The following is a 16,309-nucleotide window of genomic DNA, read 5'->3' on the forward strand; positions in this document are numbered from 1 at the left end:
GACCTAAAACATCGACACGGATTGACGAAACACCAAAAAACCTTCCAGAGCCGCCGCCATCGCGAAACTCCAATTCGGGGGACAGAAGTCTCTGTTCCGGCACCCTGCCGGGACGGGGAATTGCCCCCGGAGTCATCTCCATCGACACCACCGCCATCTTCATCGCCATCGCTGTCTCCTATGATGAGGAGGGAGTAGTTCTCCCCGAGGCTAAGGGCTGTACCGATAGCTATGTGGTTAATCTCTCTCTCCATGTACTTCAATACAATGATCTCATGAGTTGCTTTGCATGATTGAGATCCATATGATGAGCTTTGTAATCTAGATGTCGTTATGCTATTCAAGTGGATTTTACTTATGTGATCTCCGGAGACTCCTTGTCCCACGTGTGTAAAGGTGACGAGTGTGTGCACCGTGTGGGTCTCTTAGGCTATATTTCACAGAATACTTATTCACTGAGTTATGATTTGAGTTGGATGTCTCTATGAAATTGTGGTGTGTTAGTACCTCCTATGAATGCTCACAGTGACAGCGTGGGTGTTTATTAGTACTTGGGAATACATCTTTAAGGTTTGCCTACATGATGAATTAGTGTTCGTTATCTTGCCAAAGAGTAATTCAGAGTAGCATAGTGAAGTGCTTATATTTATATTCAATTATGATTGCAATGTTGAGAGTGTCCACTAGTGAAAGTATGATCCCTAGGCCTTGCTTCTAAGCATCGAAACTCCGTTTATTTATCGTTACGTTGCATGTTTACTCGCTGCCATATTTTATTCGGATTGCTATTACCACTCATATACATCCATATTACTTGTATTTCACTATCTCTTCACCGAACTAGTGCACCTATACATCTGACAAGTGTATTAGGTGTGTTGGGGACACAAGAGACTTCTTGTATCGTGATTGCAGGGTTGCTTGAGAGGGATATCTTTGACCTCTTCCTCCCTGAGTTCGATAAACCTTGGGTGATTCACTTAAGGGAAACTTGCTGCTGTTCTACAAACCTCTGCTCGTGGAGGCCCAACACTGTCTACAAGAATAGAAGCACCCGTAGACATCAAACACCAAGAGGGAGGTGTGATGCGTACAGGAGCAATTTTTCCCTCAGTAAGAAACCAAGGTTATCGAACCAGTAGGAGATGAAGGCCACGTGAAGGTTGTTGGCGGAGGAGTGTAGTGCGGCACAACACCAGGGATTCCGGCGCCAACGTGGAACCTGCACAACACAATCAAAATACTTTTCCCCAACTTAACAGTGAGGTTGTCAATCTCACCGGCTTGCTGTAAACAAAGGATTAAACGTATGGTGTGGAAAATGATGTTTGTTTGCGAAGAACAACAGAGAACAGAGTTTGCAGTAGATTGTATTTCAGATGTAAAAGAATGGACCGGGGTCCACAGTTCACTGGTGGTGTCTCTCCAATAAGAAATAGCATGTTGGGTGAACAAATTACAGTTGGGCAGTTGACAAATAGAGAGGCAATAACAATGCACATACATATCACGATGACTAATATGAGATTTAATCAGGGCATTATGACAAAGTACATAGACCGCTATCCAGCATGCATCTATGCCTAAAAAGTCCACCTTCGGGTTAGCATCCGCACCCCTTCCGGTATTAAGTTGTAAACAACGGACAATTGCATTAAGTATGGTGCGTAATGTAATCAACACAAATATCCTTAGACAAAGCATTGATGTTTTATCCCTAGTGGCAACAACACATCCACAACCTTAGAACTTTCCGTCACTCGTCCTGCATTCAATGGAGGCATGAACCCACTATCGAGCATAAATACTCCCTCTTGGAGTCACAAGTATCAACTTGGCCAGAGCCTCTACTAGCAACGGATAGCATGCAAGAACATAAACAACACATATATGATAGATCAATAATCAACTTGACATAGTATTTCATATTCATCGGATCCCAACAAACACAACATGTAGCATTACAAATAGATGATCTTGATCATGATAGGCAGCTCACAAGATCTAACATGATAGCACAAGAAGAGAAGACAACCATCTAGCTACTGCTATGGACCCATAGTCCAAGGATGAACTACTCACACATCAGTCCGGAGGCGATCATGGTGATGAAGAGTCCTTCGGGAGATGATTCCCCTCTCCGGCAGGGTGCCGGAGGCGATCTCCTGAATCCCCCGAGATGGGATTGGCGGCGGCGGCGTCTCTGGAACTTTTTCCGTATCGTGGCTCTCGATAATAGGGTTTTCGCGACGGGGAGTATAAGTAGGCGGAAGGGCAGAGTCGGGGGGTGCACGAGGGGCCCACACCATAGGGTGGCGCGGGCCCCTCCTTGGCCGCGCCGCCTTGTGGTGTCGCCACCTCGTGGCCCCACTTCGTATCCTCTTCGGTCTTCTGGAAGCTCCGTGGAAAAATAAGACCCTGGGCGTTCGTTCCGTCCAATTCCGAGAATATTTCCTGTGTAGGATTTCTGAAACCAAAAACAGCACAAAACAGGAACTGGCGCTTCGGCATCTTGTTAATAGGTTAGTGCCAGAAAATGCATAATAATGATGTAAAGTGTGTATAAAACATGTGAGTATTATCATAAAACTAGCATGGAACATAAGAAATTATAGAAACGTTTGAGACGTATCACCGACGCCGTCCCGCGCCATGGAGACGAATCTTCTCCACGAGGTCGACCAGGCCACGGAGTCCTCCGTCCCAAGGTCGGCGCCGGAGCTCCCTAGCCTCGCCGGAGCTCCCTCATTGGAGCTGCCAGGGACCCGATTGCTTTTTTTCTTCTGTTTACAGGGACCCAATTGCTTTTAATTTTGTGTCTAGGGATCTGGTCATGTTTCATTTTTGTATGCAGGGGTCTTTGTACAAATTGTAGACACCTCAGCTATTCTCAACGCATACAACTCAACAAACAACGGACGGACTCAACATATCTTTGTTGGCCCGACCTACCAAACACGTGAAAAAATCTGAGCTCAACTATGCTAGGGTCAGCTTGTTTGAGAGCAGATAGCTAATCTCTGTTGGCCCGGGCTACCAAACACACCCTGCATGTCTCGCTCACCGTTGTTTCGAAAGATTGTCATCGTCTTCCAAAAATTTCCAGGCAAATTTGAAGTCGCAGTTCAGCTAGAGACCGATAATCTTGGCATTTGCCAAGGCAGGCGGGAACCTGCATTCCTCGAGAGTTCGAGAGAGAAACCTCATGTATTAGGTGTATAAACTGGTTGTAACATGAAACGACTCCTCATAAATGCACCACAAAAACATGTTGCCGTAAGGTGCATAAACATTCAGACGGTCTCTTTCTCGACGCCTCTCATCTCACCCCGTCTCGGGCTGGCTCGCCCCTCTCCTCTCTTCCCCGGCGGCGGCCGGCGGCAAGTAGGGTGAGGGTCCCCTCCCTGTACAGCTGTAGTCTAGGTTTTGGTGTTTTAGGTTGAGTATTGTCCTCCTTGGCGTCTAGCGATATGCCGTTGCCGCTTTGTTCTTCTTCGTCCCCGAGCGACGGTTGGAGAGCCTCCTGCTGCTGCTCTGTTGTTGTCCATGGTGGACGGCGGCAGACTGCGGCAGATCTGGAGGAAGCGGCCTAAATAAGCCCGTAGGCTCAGGCGGAGCTGGTCTTATCTGTAGATCTGGACTTGGCGTTCAAGGTGAGGGATATCTTCTTGTTGCTCGTCATGGTGACGAGGATGGGAGGGATTTTGTGTCCTTGTGTTGTTGTTGTCGGGATTTGCAACAGGGGAGTGATGAAGCAACTCCTGGGAGTATATACACAGTAGCTCTTCCTTGGCTGTTGTACCTGATGGTCGTGAGGCGACTGCTCCTACCTCCGTCGTCGGCTTCGATTCTCTTCGGCTGATGGATGAAGGCGAACAACAACCTCCAGACTGCCATGCCAAGATGGAGGCCCCTCTGCTCCAGTTCGGTGCGCTCCCGACGTCTCACCCCAAGTGGTCTTGTACCCGGCGGTGATTCGTTTGGCCGTGCTGTGATGCTTCAATGTGGTGAGGAAGGAGCTGGACCCGATTGCGTTCCCAAATTTAGATCTAGGGTCCTTTATGCAAAATATCTAGGCCTGTTTGTAATTTTCTACTTTTCCTGGTTTTGTATGTCTATGTATCACCACTTGTCGATGAATGAAAGCTTCTAGGTCCTCCGGGACCGTCCTCTGTTCAAAAAAAAAATGTTGCCGTCACGCGCATACACGTGCTCTGTTTGTCACTGATCATGTGCGACGTCGTGACAATGTATCATGTACCACTGTGCCGCGCAGGGGTGCCGGGTGCGCCATGCCACCGACCTCACAATGTGCCGCGCATGGGCGCGCAACGCGCTCACGTGTGTGGGTATGGCTCTGCACATATCTGTCTCGTGTACAAGAGACGTCTGTAAAATTCAAGATTTTTTTCTGTGTTCCAAATAGGTACATATACATGAGAATTATATTCTGTAATACGTACTCTCTTCATTTCATATTAGTTGCCGATGATTTAGTCTAATTCATGCCTGCAACATTTTGTCTAGAGACGACATGCGGTGCCCTATAGTTTGCTGGATGTGCACCGACGGACGCCAATAGGTAATGGAAGATACAAGCGGGACGAAAGTTGTTTAAAAAGACAAAATGTACAACTGTTTGAAAAATCGAGTTCGGGGTGTTGTCTACACATGTTGTGGTTCTCCCCGAAGGCGACGTGGAGGTCTTCTTTTGTAGCTATTGCCGATGGCACTGCTACGACTCAAGAACGGTCTATGACATCTAACGGGAGAAACCAGGATACCACTAGCTCCCTAACATTATTTGTGAATGCAATAAGCATGAGTTCGTTATTAGCACACACCTCTCGAGCTGAACCATAACCGCCTCTCAACACTGTTACCCGCCTTAGCTAGCTGCCAAGATTAAAACTCACAACTCAAAAAGTATAAAATTTTAGCACATAAGTTAAAACCTTGTCAATATGACTAGGAATGGAGCTAGCACATAAGTTAAAAACCCCATACTTTTCTTTGGGGGTATAGCCTTAAGCGTCGTTTCTGTTGACAAGTCACGACGATAGAGACGGCATCGATCGTGTGGAATGCTAGCGTTCCAAGCTTTAGTGTGTAGCTCGAACGTATGATGCAAACAAAAAAACTAGAAAGAAGTGCTTTAGCGAAAACGAGAGATCGATGATGGCAGGATCGACAGCTCACGGAGCTGAGCTAGTTTGTCCTCATGCAAAACCCATGTGCTCCGTTGCCAGCGTGAGATGATGACGTACACTCTCCATTCTGAAACGGACCTCCAAAAGCACATCGATCACAGACCATATTTGATTGTTTTCAGCTTGTTGCTTTCCGTGCTTGGACTAGAGGACGTGGTGAAGGGCAACATTGAAAGTGTGGCCAGAGGATTCTGGATCCCGGAGTACACACATCGCATTCTAGCTAACGATTTGCATCCACGTCCATGAATAACACCGAGGAGGCCCACGAAGAATGTGAATTTACATATGGATCCTTTTGAGCTTAGGCTTGCCCCATGCAGCCACGATGCGTCATCGTCGAAGGCAAACCTTGCGATGTGCATGACCCTTTCCCAAGTTGTTGATGAACTGAAGTGCACAAATGATGGACAAGTTGTAAAGAAGAGCCTGAATGTGCCATCGATTCTCAAACGAAGTCATATTGCAGGTGCATTTTACTCTCTTTTTTATAATACTTCCTCCGTTCCATATTACTCCGCGTATTAGCTTAGCCAAAGTCACGTCCGCTATGTTTGCCCAACTATATGATAAATATTGGCATATGAAATACCAAATGTAGGTAATATAAAAGTATAATATCCCATTGCGGTTCTAATAACATTTATTTGATTTTGTAGATACTTGTACTTTTACTCCATGATTGGTCAAATTTTTACAAAGTTTAATTCGTTTTTCGAGGATAGGTCCTGGGTAAACATATCTCTTTTTATAGAAGAAGAGGCCGAGCGACGAGATTACAACGCGATAGACATAGACGGCGAGAACGCAGAGTCCACACTGTCGCTAGGACAACATGAGGCTAGAACAACTACTCGCTCAACCTCCACCCTTCCACTATAGCTAAACTAGCCCTAAACAACTTGGCCACTCTGTACAACTCTACCTCAACGAGGATCTTGCTAAGGACTATAGTGGGCAAGGGGCACCGCACCCGCAAAGACAATGTCGATGCGTTGTAACCACATGCACCAACAAACTAAAGCTATCCCTGTCAAAAAATCGTGGATTGCATTCCTCTTGGCCCAACGTGAGTCTATGAACCTAGTATACATAGTACTCCCTCCATCCCAAAATATAAGGCGCCTAAGGATTAGTCAAAAGTCAACATTTTTTAAGTTTGACCAAGTTTATACACAAAAATATGAACATTTATAATACTAAACCAACATCAATAGATTCTCCATCAAGTATATTTTCTTAATATGTCCATTCGATATTGTAGATGTAAATATATTTTCCTAAATATTTGGTCAAAGTTTGTAATGTTTGACTTTTAACCAATTCTTAGACGCCTTATATTTTGGGACGGAGGGAGTAATATGAAACAAATGGAGCATAAAAATATGAAAATCTCTTCCCAATAATGCGCCAGGGGTGAGATTGCCCCTAGGGTTGCAGTTCTCTCATTGTCAACTTGCACATCATGTCTGATCTCAGGATCAGATAGCCCCAGAACAAACAACAATACGGAGTAGAGTATCAAAGCCGGGAGCAATGCAGAGACTGCCACACGGGCATGGCATCATGTGGCAGGTGAGATCCAACGTAGAAAACCCATCAGAACATGACAAAGGATGGCCGGCCCATTACCCCAATCCATGGCTGGCAGCTGGAACCTACACCGGACAGACCGCACTGTCCCCACTTGTCAGTGACACATCCGACGGCGCATAATGGGGCGATTTACACAAAAATAACCCAAAAGTGGAAGAAAAGCACAGACTGACCCTCTGGCGAAACTATTTCACCAATCTAACCCTTTTGTGTGGCGCCCCTCTCAAGGGCGCCACACATGCCCATGTGGCGCCCTGGCGCCGGCGCCACACACCCATCCTACGTGGCCCGTCGACGCCGAGCCGGTGACCCCGATCCGACGTGGCAGCACGAGTGGCGCCGCTCCGGCCGGCGCCACACTTTGAAAGTGTGGCGCCCCGGGAAGGGCGCCACACATTGACTTAAGTTTGGGCGCGCGCGCGCCCGGCCCCGACCCTTCTTCTTTCTTTCTCTTCTTCTCTTCCTCCTCCCCAACCCGGTTCTCTCTCTCCTCCCTCTCCCCCACCAAATCCACCACCAAATCGTCGGATCCGTCCGTGGAGATCGTTCCCCATCCATTTGTCAAGGTAATCTCCTTCAAATCTTCTCCATTCATCCACTAATTTCATAGATCGGGCTAGATTTGGACATGAACCCTAGACATGTTTTTTTCTTTTGTGCACTCTATATTGTATTGTTTGTGTTGGAGATGGTAGCCTCATGTATGCATGTGTTTGAACCATAGATGTGTAGAAATCTACATATGAAATTTCACATGTATGTGTATGAACTCTATGTATGTATGTGTATGTATGTGTATGAACCCACATGTATGCCTAGTATTTGTGATGGAGCAACTCATATTTGTTAGTTGAATGGATCGTAATATGGTTCAAAAATGTAAACATGTAGGATGGCCGGTGCCGGTGGACGGGGAAGGGCGGCCGCCGCGGTCCTGGGCGCCCGGGCCGGGAAGGGGCCGCCGCGGTGGAGCGAGCAAGGGCCCCACGATCACCGTCACCCGCATCCTCCTCGTCTTCGCATGACGAACGCCGCTTCGAGTTCCTCCTCCGCATCGACGACGACCCACTCGGCATCAAGCGGCTACCGGACAAGTTCGCCGAGTTCGTCGACGGCGTCGAGCCGGCGCACTTGCGGCTACGGGAGGCTAGCCGCAACTTCGCCGCCGGCCCGTGGAGGTCCTCGTTCGACGGGCGAGGCAAGATGTACCGCACACGGGGTGGGACAAGTTCGCCCGTGACCTCCACCTCGAGCCCGGCTGCCGGCTCACCTTCCCGTACGAGGGGGACGGCGAGATGATCGTCAAGGTGTTCGACGACACCGCCTGCCGTGTGCACTACCCCCACACCGGCGAATCCGGCTCCGACACCGATAGTTAGAACGTCGAGTGTTGTCAACTCTATCTTCGTTGCTTCGTGTTGTTTGAATTCTATCTTAAATTGTATGAAACTATGTGCTACGATGTTAGGTATGATGATGTTATGTCGATGATGTTTGTACGAAATGGCTGTTGATATGATGTGTGTATGATATAGGTTTTGACATGATGGCAGTTTTGTTGGAATATGGTAGGATTTTCGATGGTTTTAACACAAGTCAATGTGTGGCGCCCTTCCCACCGGCGCCACATTGCACGAGTGTGGCGCCCGTGGCATCGGCGCCACGGATGCATGTCTAATTGCACAAAACATCTGTAAGACAAATCGTCGGGACTTAGCCGTTTTGGCGACCCTCTTTGTGTGGCGCCCGTGGCACGGCGCCACATGAGCATGTGTGGCGCCGATGCCACGGGCGCCACACAAAGAGGGTCCCCAAAACGGCTAAGTCCCAGACGATTTGTCTTACAGTATGTTTTGGGTCGAATAGTTCATATAAGTTGGCATGTGTGGCGCCGATGCCACGGGCGCCACACAAGCACCTGTGGCGCCAGTGGGAAGGGCGCCACACAAAGAGGGTCGCCAAAACGGCTAAGGACTTATCGTCCGAGCCCCCGGATGTTTTCGACCCAATAGTTCATATAAGTTGGCACGTGTGGCGCCGATGCCACGGGCGCCACACTTGCATGTGTGGCGCCAGGGTGAAGGGCGCCACACGTTGACTTGTGTTAAAACCATGAAAAATCCTACCATATTCCAACAGTTTTGACAACAAGAACATTGCACTGAATATGTACCACACATTGACACAGCATAATGGTTCAAATGACAAATAAGGTTCGACGACATCAAGGTTTCAATTACAATAAGGTTCAACGACACGAAGGTTCGAGAAGATCAAGGTTCAGACAACATAAAGGTTCGACAACAAGAACATAGCCAAAGGGACATCACTGCGTCGCAAAGGCTCCCTCCCCCCTTGCCTTCTTCTTCTTAGCTTCTTCAGCCAATTCTTCCTTCTCTCTTAAGTCACGAGCCAACTGAACGACCGAATCGAAGAAGTGGTGGCGCTCCTCCGTCTTTGCAGCTTCCGCTTGAGCTCTCTCCTCCTTGATGCGTTCGGCCTCCCTAGCCACCTCCTCTAGGTGCATCCTATTGGCCCTCTCCCTCGCAATTTGCTCAAGTTGGCAGCTCCTCGGGAATTTTATCCGTGCCTCGCGGTCCCGTTCGGCCTTCGACTTGGCATTCCTCCTCTTGTGGAACAATATGTATTCCTCATACTCGTTTTTGCATACGGGCACTCTCCGCCATCTTCTTGTCTTCCTCCTCCTTCTTCTTCCTCTCTAGTGCTTCCTTCTCCTTCTTCCGCACCGTCCTTACCGCCTCCTCCCAAACGGACTCCTCCTTCTCATTGCCCTCCCATGCCCCCTTCCCCTTGGTGGGTTGAGTTGCCATACCTGTAAACCAAATTGAAAAACCAAAGTTAGTCATGGAATATGAAAATAGAAAGTACAATGCAAGTAGTAACTTCGAGACACATACGGATAAGGCCCCGCTAGGTATCGTAGCATACTAGCACTGCGACGGCCACCTCTACTAAGCCCTACGTGAATCCTTTGTTGCCTTGGAGCTTGTCGCCATTGTGGTTGATGCCTTGAGGCTTGTTGCCTTGGACCTTGTTGCGTAGGAGCTTGTTGCCGTTCGGCTTGTGTGCTTGGAGCTTGTTGACGCGTTTGAGTTGGAGGAGATTGACGCGTTTGGCTTGGAGGAGGTTGACGCGTTTGGGTTGGAGGAGGTTGACGCGTTTGGCTTGGAGGAGGTTGACGCGTTTGGGTTGGAGGAGGTTGACGCGTTTGGCTTGGAGGAGTTTGACGCGGTTGGCTTGGAGCTTGTTGGCTTGGAGCTTGTTGGCTTGGAGCTTGTTGGCTTGGAGCTTGTTGGCTTGGGGTTTGTTGGCTTGGAGGTTGATTTGAAGCTTGTTGGCTACTTGATGCTTGACTTGTGCTAGCATCATTGCCCTTTGATTTTTTGCCGGATGTGCACTTCCTTTTATTGTGGCCCTTACTATTGCAGGATCCACAATTAGTTGGCTCGCGAGCTTCTTGGAATAACCTGTTTCCGGAATGACCCCATCTATCCATATCTCCGTGATACCTCTTTGTCTTTCTTCTTCCACGTTTCACAACCTTCCATTCCGGATCCGGCCAAACTTGCACTCCATGATACTCCGGCCATTGTGATTGATCCAAGTAAGGACAAAACCTTGGAGCCCATGTCCTCTTTGTGGCTTCGATTGAGAACTCGGACTCCCGAACGGTGAGCGGGTTATTGTAGTCGACACGTCTAGTGCGTGTCGCCGTTAGCAAGTGGGAGCAAGCCAAATGAAGCAAAGAGGGCCTCCTACATGTGCATTCACATGTCTTTAGGGACACACGGAAAGCCCGGCCTCCGTGTTGGACACCACCTTGTGTGGTGCCCCCGGCTCATTCACTTGGTAAACCCAGTCAACATTATCATAACATGTAGCCGTTTGGGAGTCGGCCTTCCTCGCCTGAAAATCCATGAACTCTTGAACCTTCTTTGGGAACTCGGCATTCAAAGCAATTTCCTTCTCCGTTTCATCGGTGTAGTTCTGGAAATAGACATTCAACTTCTCGAATGTGTATTGAATGATTGCCGTCACGGCAATGCACGGACACCCTTCAAAACATTGTTGAAGCACTCGGCCATGTTGCTTGTCATTTGGCCATATCTCCTCCCATCCTCATCATAAGCTCTTGCCCACTTTGAGTTAAATACGAGGTGTCTATGAAGAAACTCTTGACCACCCGCGTTGAGGTCTTTGTGCTTCAGCAAGCCGTTGTATAGGTTTGCGAAGAGGCGCTCCGAATAAGCGAGGCAACAATCTTGAAGAAGGTCAGACAACTCTTTGCTCTTGCATGCCCGGTAGAAGTTCGCACAAAAATGCCTCATGCACCATCGGTGATGCAAGGGAGCATGCCCGGGAATTGTAACCTCCACCGCATTGAGAATTCCTTGATGACGATCGGAGATGACACACACTTCCTTTGAGGGTGGTATGACCCTCGTCCTCAATATATGGAAAAACCATTGCCAGTTATCATTGTTCTCAATCTCTACCAATGCAAAAGCCAATGGTACTAAACGGTTGCTTGCATCACTTGCTATTGCCACCAATAGTGTACCCTTGTATTGACCGGTCAAGAAGGTACCATCCACGGCTATGACGGGCCTACAATGTTCGAATGCCCTCGTGCATTGCTGGAATGACCAAAATGCACGGTGAAATACCCTCACTCTTTTACCATCATGCAATGTCATTTTGGTTGCGGAAGGCTCGACCACATGCACCATGCCCGGGTTAGTTGCGGCCATCGCTAACAACAACCTAGGGATACGGTTGTATGCTTCCTCCCAATCACCATACAACATCTTGAATGCGGCTTGTTTGGCCTTCCATGCCTTCCCGTACTTGACGTCGTAGGCAAACCGGGATTTGACCGTATCTTGCACGGACCTAATGCTCATGATAGGAAGTGATGATATCTCCGCCGAGAGCTTGTATGCAATGAACTCGGATGTGAGTTGACGGTGGTCCAGCTCGTGCATCCTTGCCATCAAGCTTCGGTCCCCGGCACATGTGAGTGGCTACACAACTTGTTATGTGCCAAGAGGGCCCTTTTTGAAAGGTCGTGCACGGACAACCCATGGGCACCTTTTATCCACACATTTTAGCGTGTACCGCTTCTTCAAGTCCGAGTGAACAACGATGTAAGGGCGATGATGCTTAATGGAGAACTCCTTCAACCATATCTTCAATTCCAAGAAGGTATCAAACGTGAGCCCTTTAGAGATCATAGACGTCGTAGCTTCCACATCTCTCTTGGATAGTGGCCTAGCTCCAAGAAGTAAACTTTTACCACCATCAACCACGGCTCCATCCGCAAGACTAACATCACGGAACAATGGTACCCGGATATCCCGTCCGGTTACCTTCTTGAAGATCTCGGCTCTTTCGGCTTCCTTAGCCGTGAAGCCATCCTCGTCAACCTCCTCTTCGGGTCCATCATCATCCGAGTCCGACGCATAGCATCGGGAATAAGGAATGGAGTGGTCCATCTCCTCTTGCGTCCAATATTTATCCAAATCACCCACATTGTTGCCATTCATCTCGAAACAATCATCACCATCTTCGTGCTCATCATACTCATTATCCAACGGAGGTTGTTGGGCAATGGGAGATTGGGTGGCCTCTTCTTGGCTCATGGGTGGAGGAGTCCTCTCTCGAACGGGGAGGAGGGCCGGTTAAGGTCAAGCTCGATACGAGCCTCAACCGTCTTGGTTGCAAACAACTCCAAAGCCTTATCTTGTGACCCGGCCACCGTCTCCTTGTAAATGGACCAACGTTGCTCGGAGTTGATACGCATTATCTTCCAACGGGTGTGCATTCCAAACCCCACATTATGCCTTCCCTCTAGCTCAATACCATCATTTGGCTCATTCCAATTCAACTCAACCCTAACTTGTGCTACCACCTCCGCAAAGCTAGGGCTAACGTCAAACACCAAGTCAACCTCTTCCGGGTCCGGCTCTATGTTTCCCTTCAAGTAAGCATCCTTGTCCACATGATGAACATGAACAATTCTTTCCATCCCCCTAGCATAATGGGAACAACACATACACACATGTGTTCATTAGATACCATAATCAACATAATCTACCCATACAAACTAGCACACTACCATTTCTTCTACTTCAACAACCCTAACATCCAACCAAATCCATCTCCACCCTCAAATCAACCAAATCCACATCTAGGGTTTCACATATAGATTGGAGCAAATACACAAAATCAATGGATGAAAAGAGGGGAAACGGAGGAGATTACCTCAAGCAACGAGTTGGGAACGATCTCCACGGAAAGATCTGACGATTTGGTGGTTGATTTGGTGGGGTGGAGAGAGGGGGAGAGAGAAAACCGGGCGCCTTTGGAGGAGAGAAGAGGAACGAGAGGAAGAAAGAAAGAAGAGGGTCGGGCTGGGCGCGCGCGGCGCCCAAACTTAAGTCAATGTGTGGCGCCCTTCCCGGGGGCGCTACACTTTCAAAGTGTGGCGCCGGCGGAGCGGCGCCACTCGTGCTGCCACGTCGGATCGGGGTCACCGGCTCGGCGTCGACGGGCCACGTAGGATGGGTGTGTGGCGCCGGCGCCAGGGGCGCCACATGGGCATGTGTGGCGCCCTTGAGAGGGGCGCCACACAAAAGGGTTAGATTGGTGAAATAGTTTCGCCGGAGGGTTAGTCTGTGCTTTTCTTCCACTTTTGGGTTATTTTTGTGTAAATCGCCGCATAATGGGGAGCACGACGTCTCTCCGCCACTCGCCGGCAGTGTAACCGAAGCGGGCCGGGAACGGGGAGTGGAAGATATGCACGTAGCCCCCTGATTTGTATAAATATTGCGGAAAACTCCCTGCGCGAGTGGCAGAAATAGATACACTCATAGTGGAGCAGTCGAGAACGAGAAACAGAGATTGGTCAGTAGTCAGTACCACCTCTGTTTTTTCGGACGGGCCCCTCCCTCTGGCCGGACGAGATGCTCCCGTGGGCGACGGCGGCGGAGGCGGAGGCGGCGCTGGGGCGCGCCATGACGTCCGCGGAGGCGCTGTGGTTCCGGCTCACGGCGGCCACGCCCGACTACTACCTCTACTGCCTCAACATCCTCTTCCTCCTCGTCGTCTTCACCCTCGCGCCGCTCCCCGTCGCGCTCCTCGAGCTCCGCGCGCCGCGGGCCGTGCAGCCCTACAAGCTGCAGCCGCGGGTGCGCCTCACGCGCGCCGAGTTCCTCAGGTGCTACCGCGACGTCATGCGCATCTTCTTCCTCGTCATCGGCCCGCTCCAGCTCATGTCCTACCCCGCCGTCAAGGTCCGCCCGGTTCTCTCTCCACCCGACTCTATCTCGTGGATGAATGAATCCGCGCAATGCGTCCGGAGATTTGGGGAGGTCCGGCGGCAGATTCCGTGCCATGTCTTCCGCTTGCAAGTTAGAATTCAGATTCCCGTGCGCGTGCCCTTCTTGATCTGTCTGCTCGTAAGGGTGCTAGATTTAAGGAATTCGTGATCTGGGTTCTGCTCCGAGCCAGAATCCACATTTCAAAGATTTCACGCGCATCGGTGGCTGTAAAACGAAAGAGGACTGAACCCTTTCATCGCGTCTGTAACTGATCCTCTGTAATCGCTGCAGATGGTGGGAATCCACACGGGGCTGCCGCTGCCGTCGCTGGGGGAGATTGGCGCGCAGCTGCTGGTCTACTTCCTGGTGGAGGACTACCTCAACTACTGGCTGCATCGGCTGCTGCACGGGGAGTGGGGCTACCAGAAGATCCACCGCATCCACCACGAGTACACGGCGCCCATCGGCTTCGCGGCGCCGTACGCGCATTGGGCGGAGGTGCTCATACTCGGCATCCCCTCCTTTACTGGCCCGGCCATTGCGCCAGGCCACATGATTACACTCTGGCTCTGGATTATGCTTCGTCAGATGGAGGCCATCGAGACGCATAGTGGGTAAGGACTCTGCGTAGCTTTTATCTTCAATATCATTTTCTAAAAGAATCTGCTGTTTTCATGTACTGCGATTTACACTTTGCTGCTAGTGATGGATTGATTCGTTGTAAATGGAAGTGGTGGTGGGTGATTGGGATGTTTACCTGCCTGACACGGGATAGCTAAATTTGTTTGTACTAAGTAGTGGTATTTGTGGAAGGGTGGAGGGGCTACACATGCCTACTTGAATCGAGCTAGTCTTGATTAGAACAACTGTAGCTGACAGCTGACCTGAAGGTTTTTCTTATAGCATTATAGAAGCCAGAGCTGTTAGTTAGAGAAGTCGTAGCTAGCTGCTTATTCAGTTATTTGAAAGAACAAGTTAATGAAGGAACCAAAAAAATATTCAACATCGCCTGCTACCCTTAGTAGGACAGAAATTTAACATCAGTCTATTTATTTTTTTAGTTTTTTGCAGCTGTTGGTTCAGTTCATGTGGCCTGACTTGATAATTCCAGCAAAAAATAGCTTTGGTTTCTTAATTACAATTTCCTTGTGCTAAGAAACGAAGGATAAAAACTACAGATCTCGAACGCACGATAGCTCTGAAATCGAAATAATAATATTAACATGTCTGAACAGCTAAGCTAGACCTTGTTTTGTTTTAATGGATAGCTGTCCATGAGTACTCCACAGGACATTTCTGAACTTTTATCTTGTCATTCTGCAGCTTTGATTTTCCATTCAGCCTGACAAAGTATATTCCGTTCTATGGAGGAGCAGAATACCATGATTATCATCACTATGTTGGAGGCCAAAGCCAGAGCAATTTTGCTTCTGTTTTCACGTATTGCGATTACCTATATGGGACTGACAGGGTAAGTCTCTTTTACACAAAGGAACTACTCGGAACGTCAGGAAGCTTACATATCTAATGTTGAGTCTTTTGCTCTTTCAGGGTTACAGATTCCATAAGGCTTACCTAGCAAAGGTATTTTCTTCTCTTCTATCTTTATTTATGCTTGCCTAAAGTATTGATATTTTATATTTGCAAAATCGCCATCTGCAAACGAAGCCAGATATCTGATTATATTTCCTTTTTCATTTCTTGCCCCCTCTGAATAAAATAGTTGAAGGACCTGGCGCCAAGCGATGGTGAGAAAGAAGATGCCAACGGGTTCAGTTACACGAAGTTCGATTAGATGGTGCTGTCGAATCAAATCTGGAATAGATGGTGGCCTAATACTGTGTGCCGCCCTGGTGATCTTGTTCAGTTATGGCATTGTCAAATAGGTCTGTTGAGTTAGGTATTTGTAGTGTTCTAATTTGTCTTGTGTTATTATTTTTTGTTTTTCTGCCAGTGTTTGTGAAACATCTCTGGAACTTGTTATGCTGATAAATAATATTTTCCAGATAAGCTTAAGCGAGCTGGCTATCTGCTATGCTCTGGCTTTCAATAATAGAAAGTGTCACAGTGAGCTATCATGTTCATATCACGGCAATTTCTGTTAAGTTTTGTTAATATTTTTGCAACTTCTAGTTCTTACACCAAGCTTGTCAACCATGG

At 48.6% G+C, this 16,309-nt stretch overlaps 1 protein-coding gene across 1 annotated transcript; it reads left to right on the forward strand.

The window, feature by feature from the left end:
- Positions 1–13,776: 13,776 nt before the first annotated feature.
- On the forward strand, positions 13,777–16,233 carry LOC124708790 (very-long-chain aldehyde decarbonylase GL1-10). The gene is made up of 5 exons (XM_047240453.1): positions 13,777–14,122; positions 14,441–14,763; positions 15,473–15,620; positions 15,701–15,733; positions 15,873–16,233. The coding sequence occupies exons 1-5, from the start codon at positions 13,793–13,795 to the stop codon at positions 15,942–15,944; spliced, it is 906 nt and encodes a 301-aa protein (XP_047096409.1). The 5' UTR covers positions 13,777–13,792; the 3' UTR covers positions 15,945–16,233.
- Positions 16,234–16,309: the final 76 nt, after the last annotated feature.

This window comes from Lolium rigidum, chromosome 4 (assembly GCF_022539505.1).
Source record: "Lolium rigidum isolate FL_2022 chromosome 4, APGP_CSIRO_Lrig_0.1, whole genome shotgun sequence".
In the NCBI taxonomy this organism is placed as follows: domain Eukaryota; kingdom Viridiplantae; phylum Streptophyta; class Magnoliopsida; order Poales; family Poaceae; genus Lolium; species Lolium rigidum.

Excerpts from the sequence above, each read along its gene's own strand:
- LOC124708790 (XM_047240453.1), top strand. The coding sequence starts at position 13,793 with ATGCTCCCGTGGGCGACGGCGGCGGAGGCGGAGGCGGCGCTGGGGCGC. Across the intron at positions 15,621-15,700 it reads ACCTATATGGGACTGACAGG|GGTTACAGATTCCATAAGGC; the intron begins GTAAGTCTCTTT and ends TTGCTCTTTCAG. Across the intron at positions 15,734-15,872 it reads ATAAGGCTTACCTAGCAAAG|TTGAAGGACCTGGCGCCAAG; the intron begins GTATTTTCTTCT and ends TGAATAAAATAG.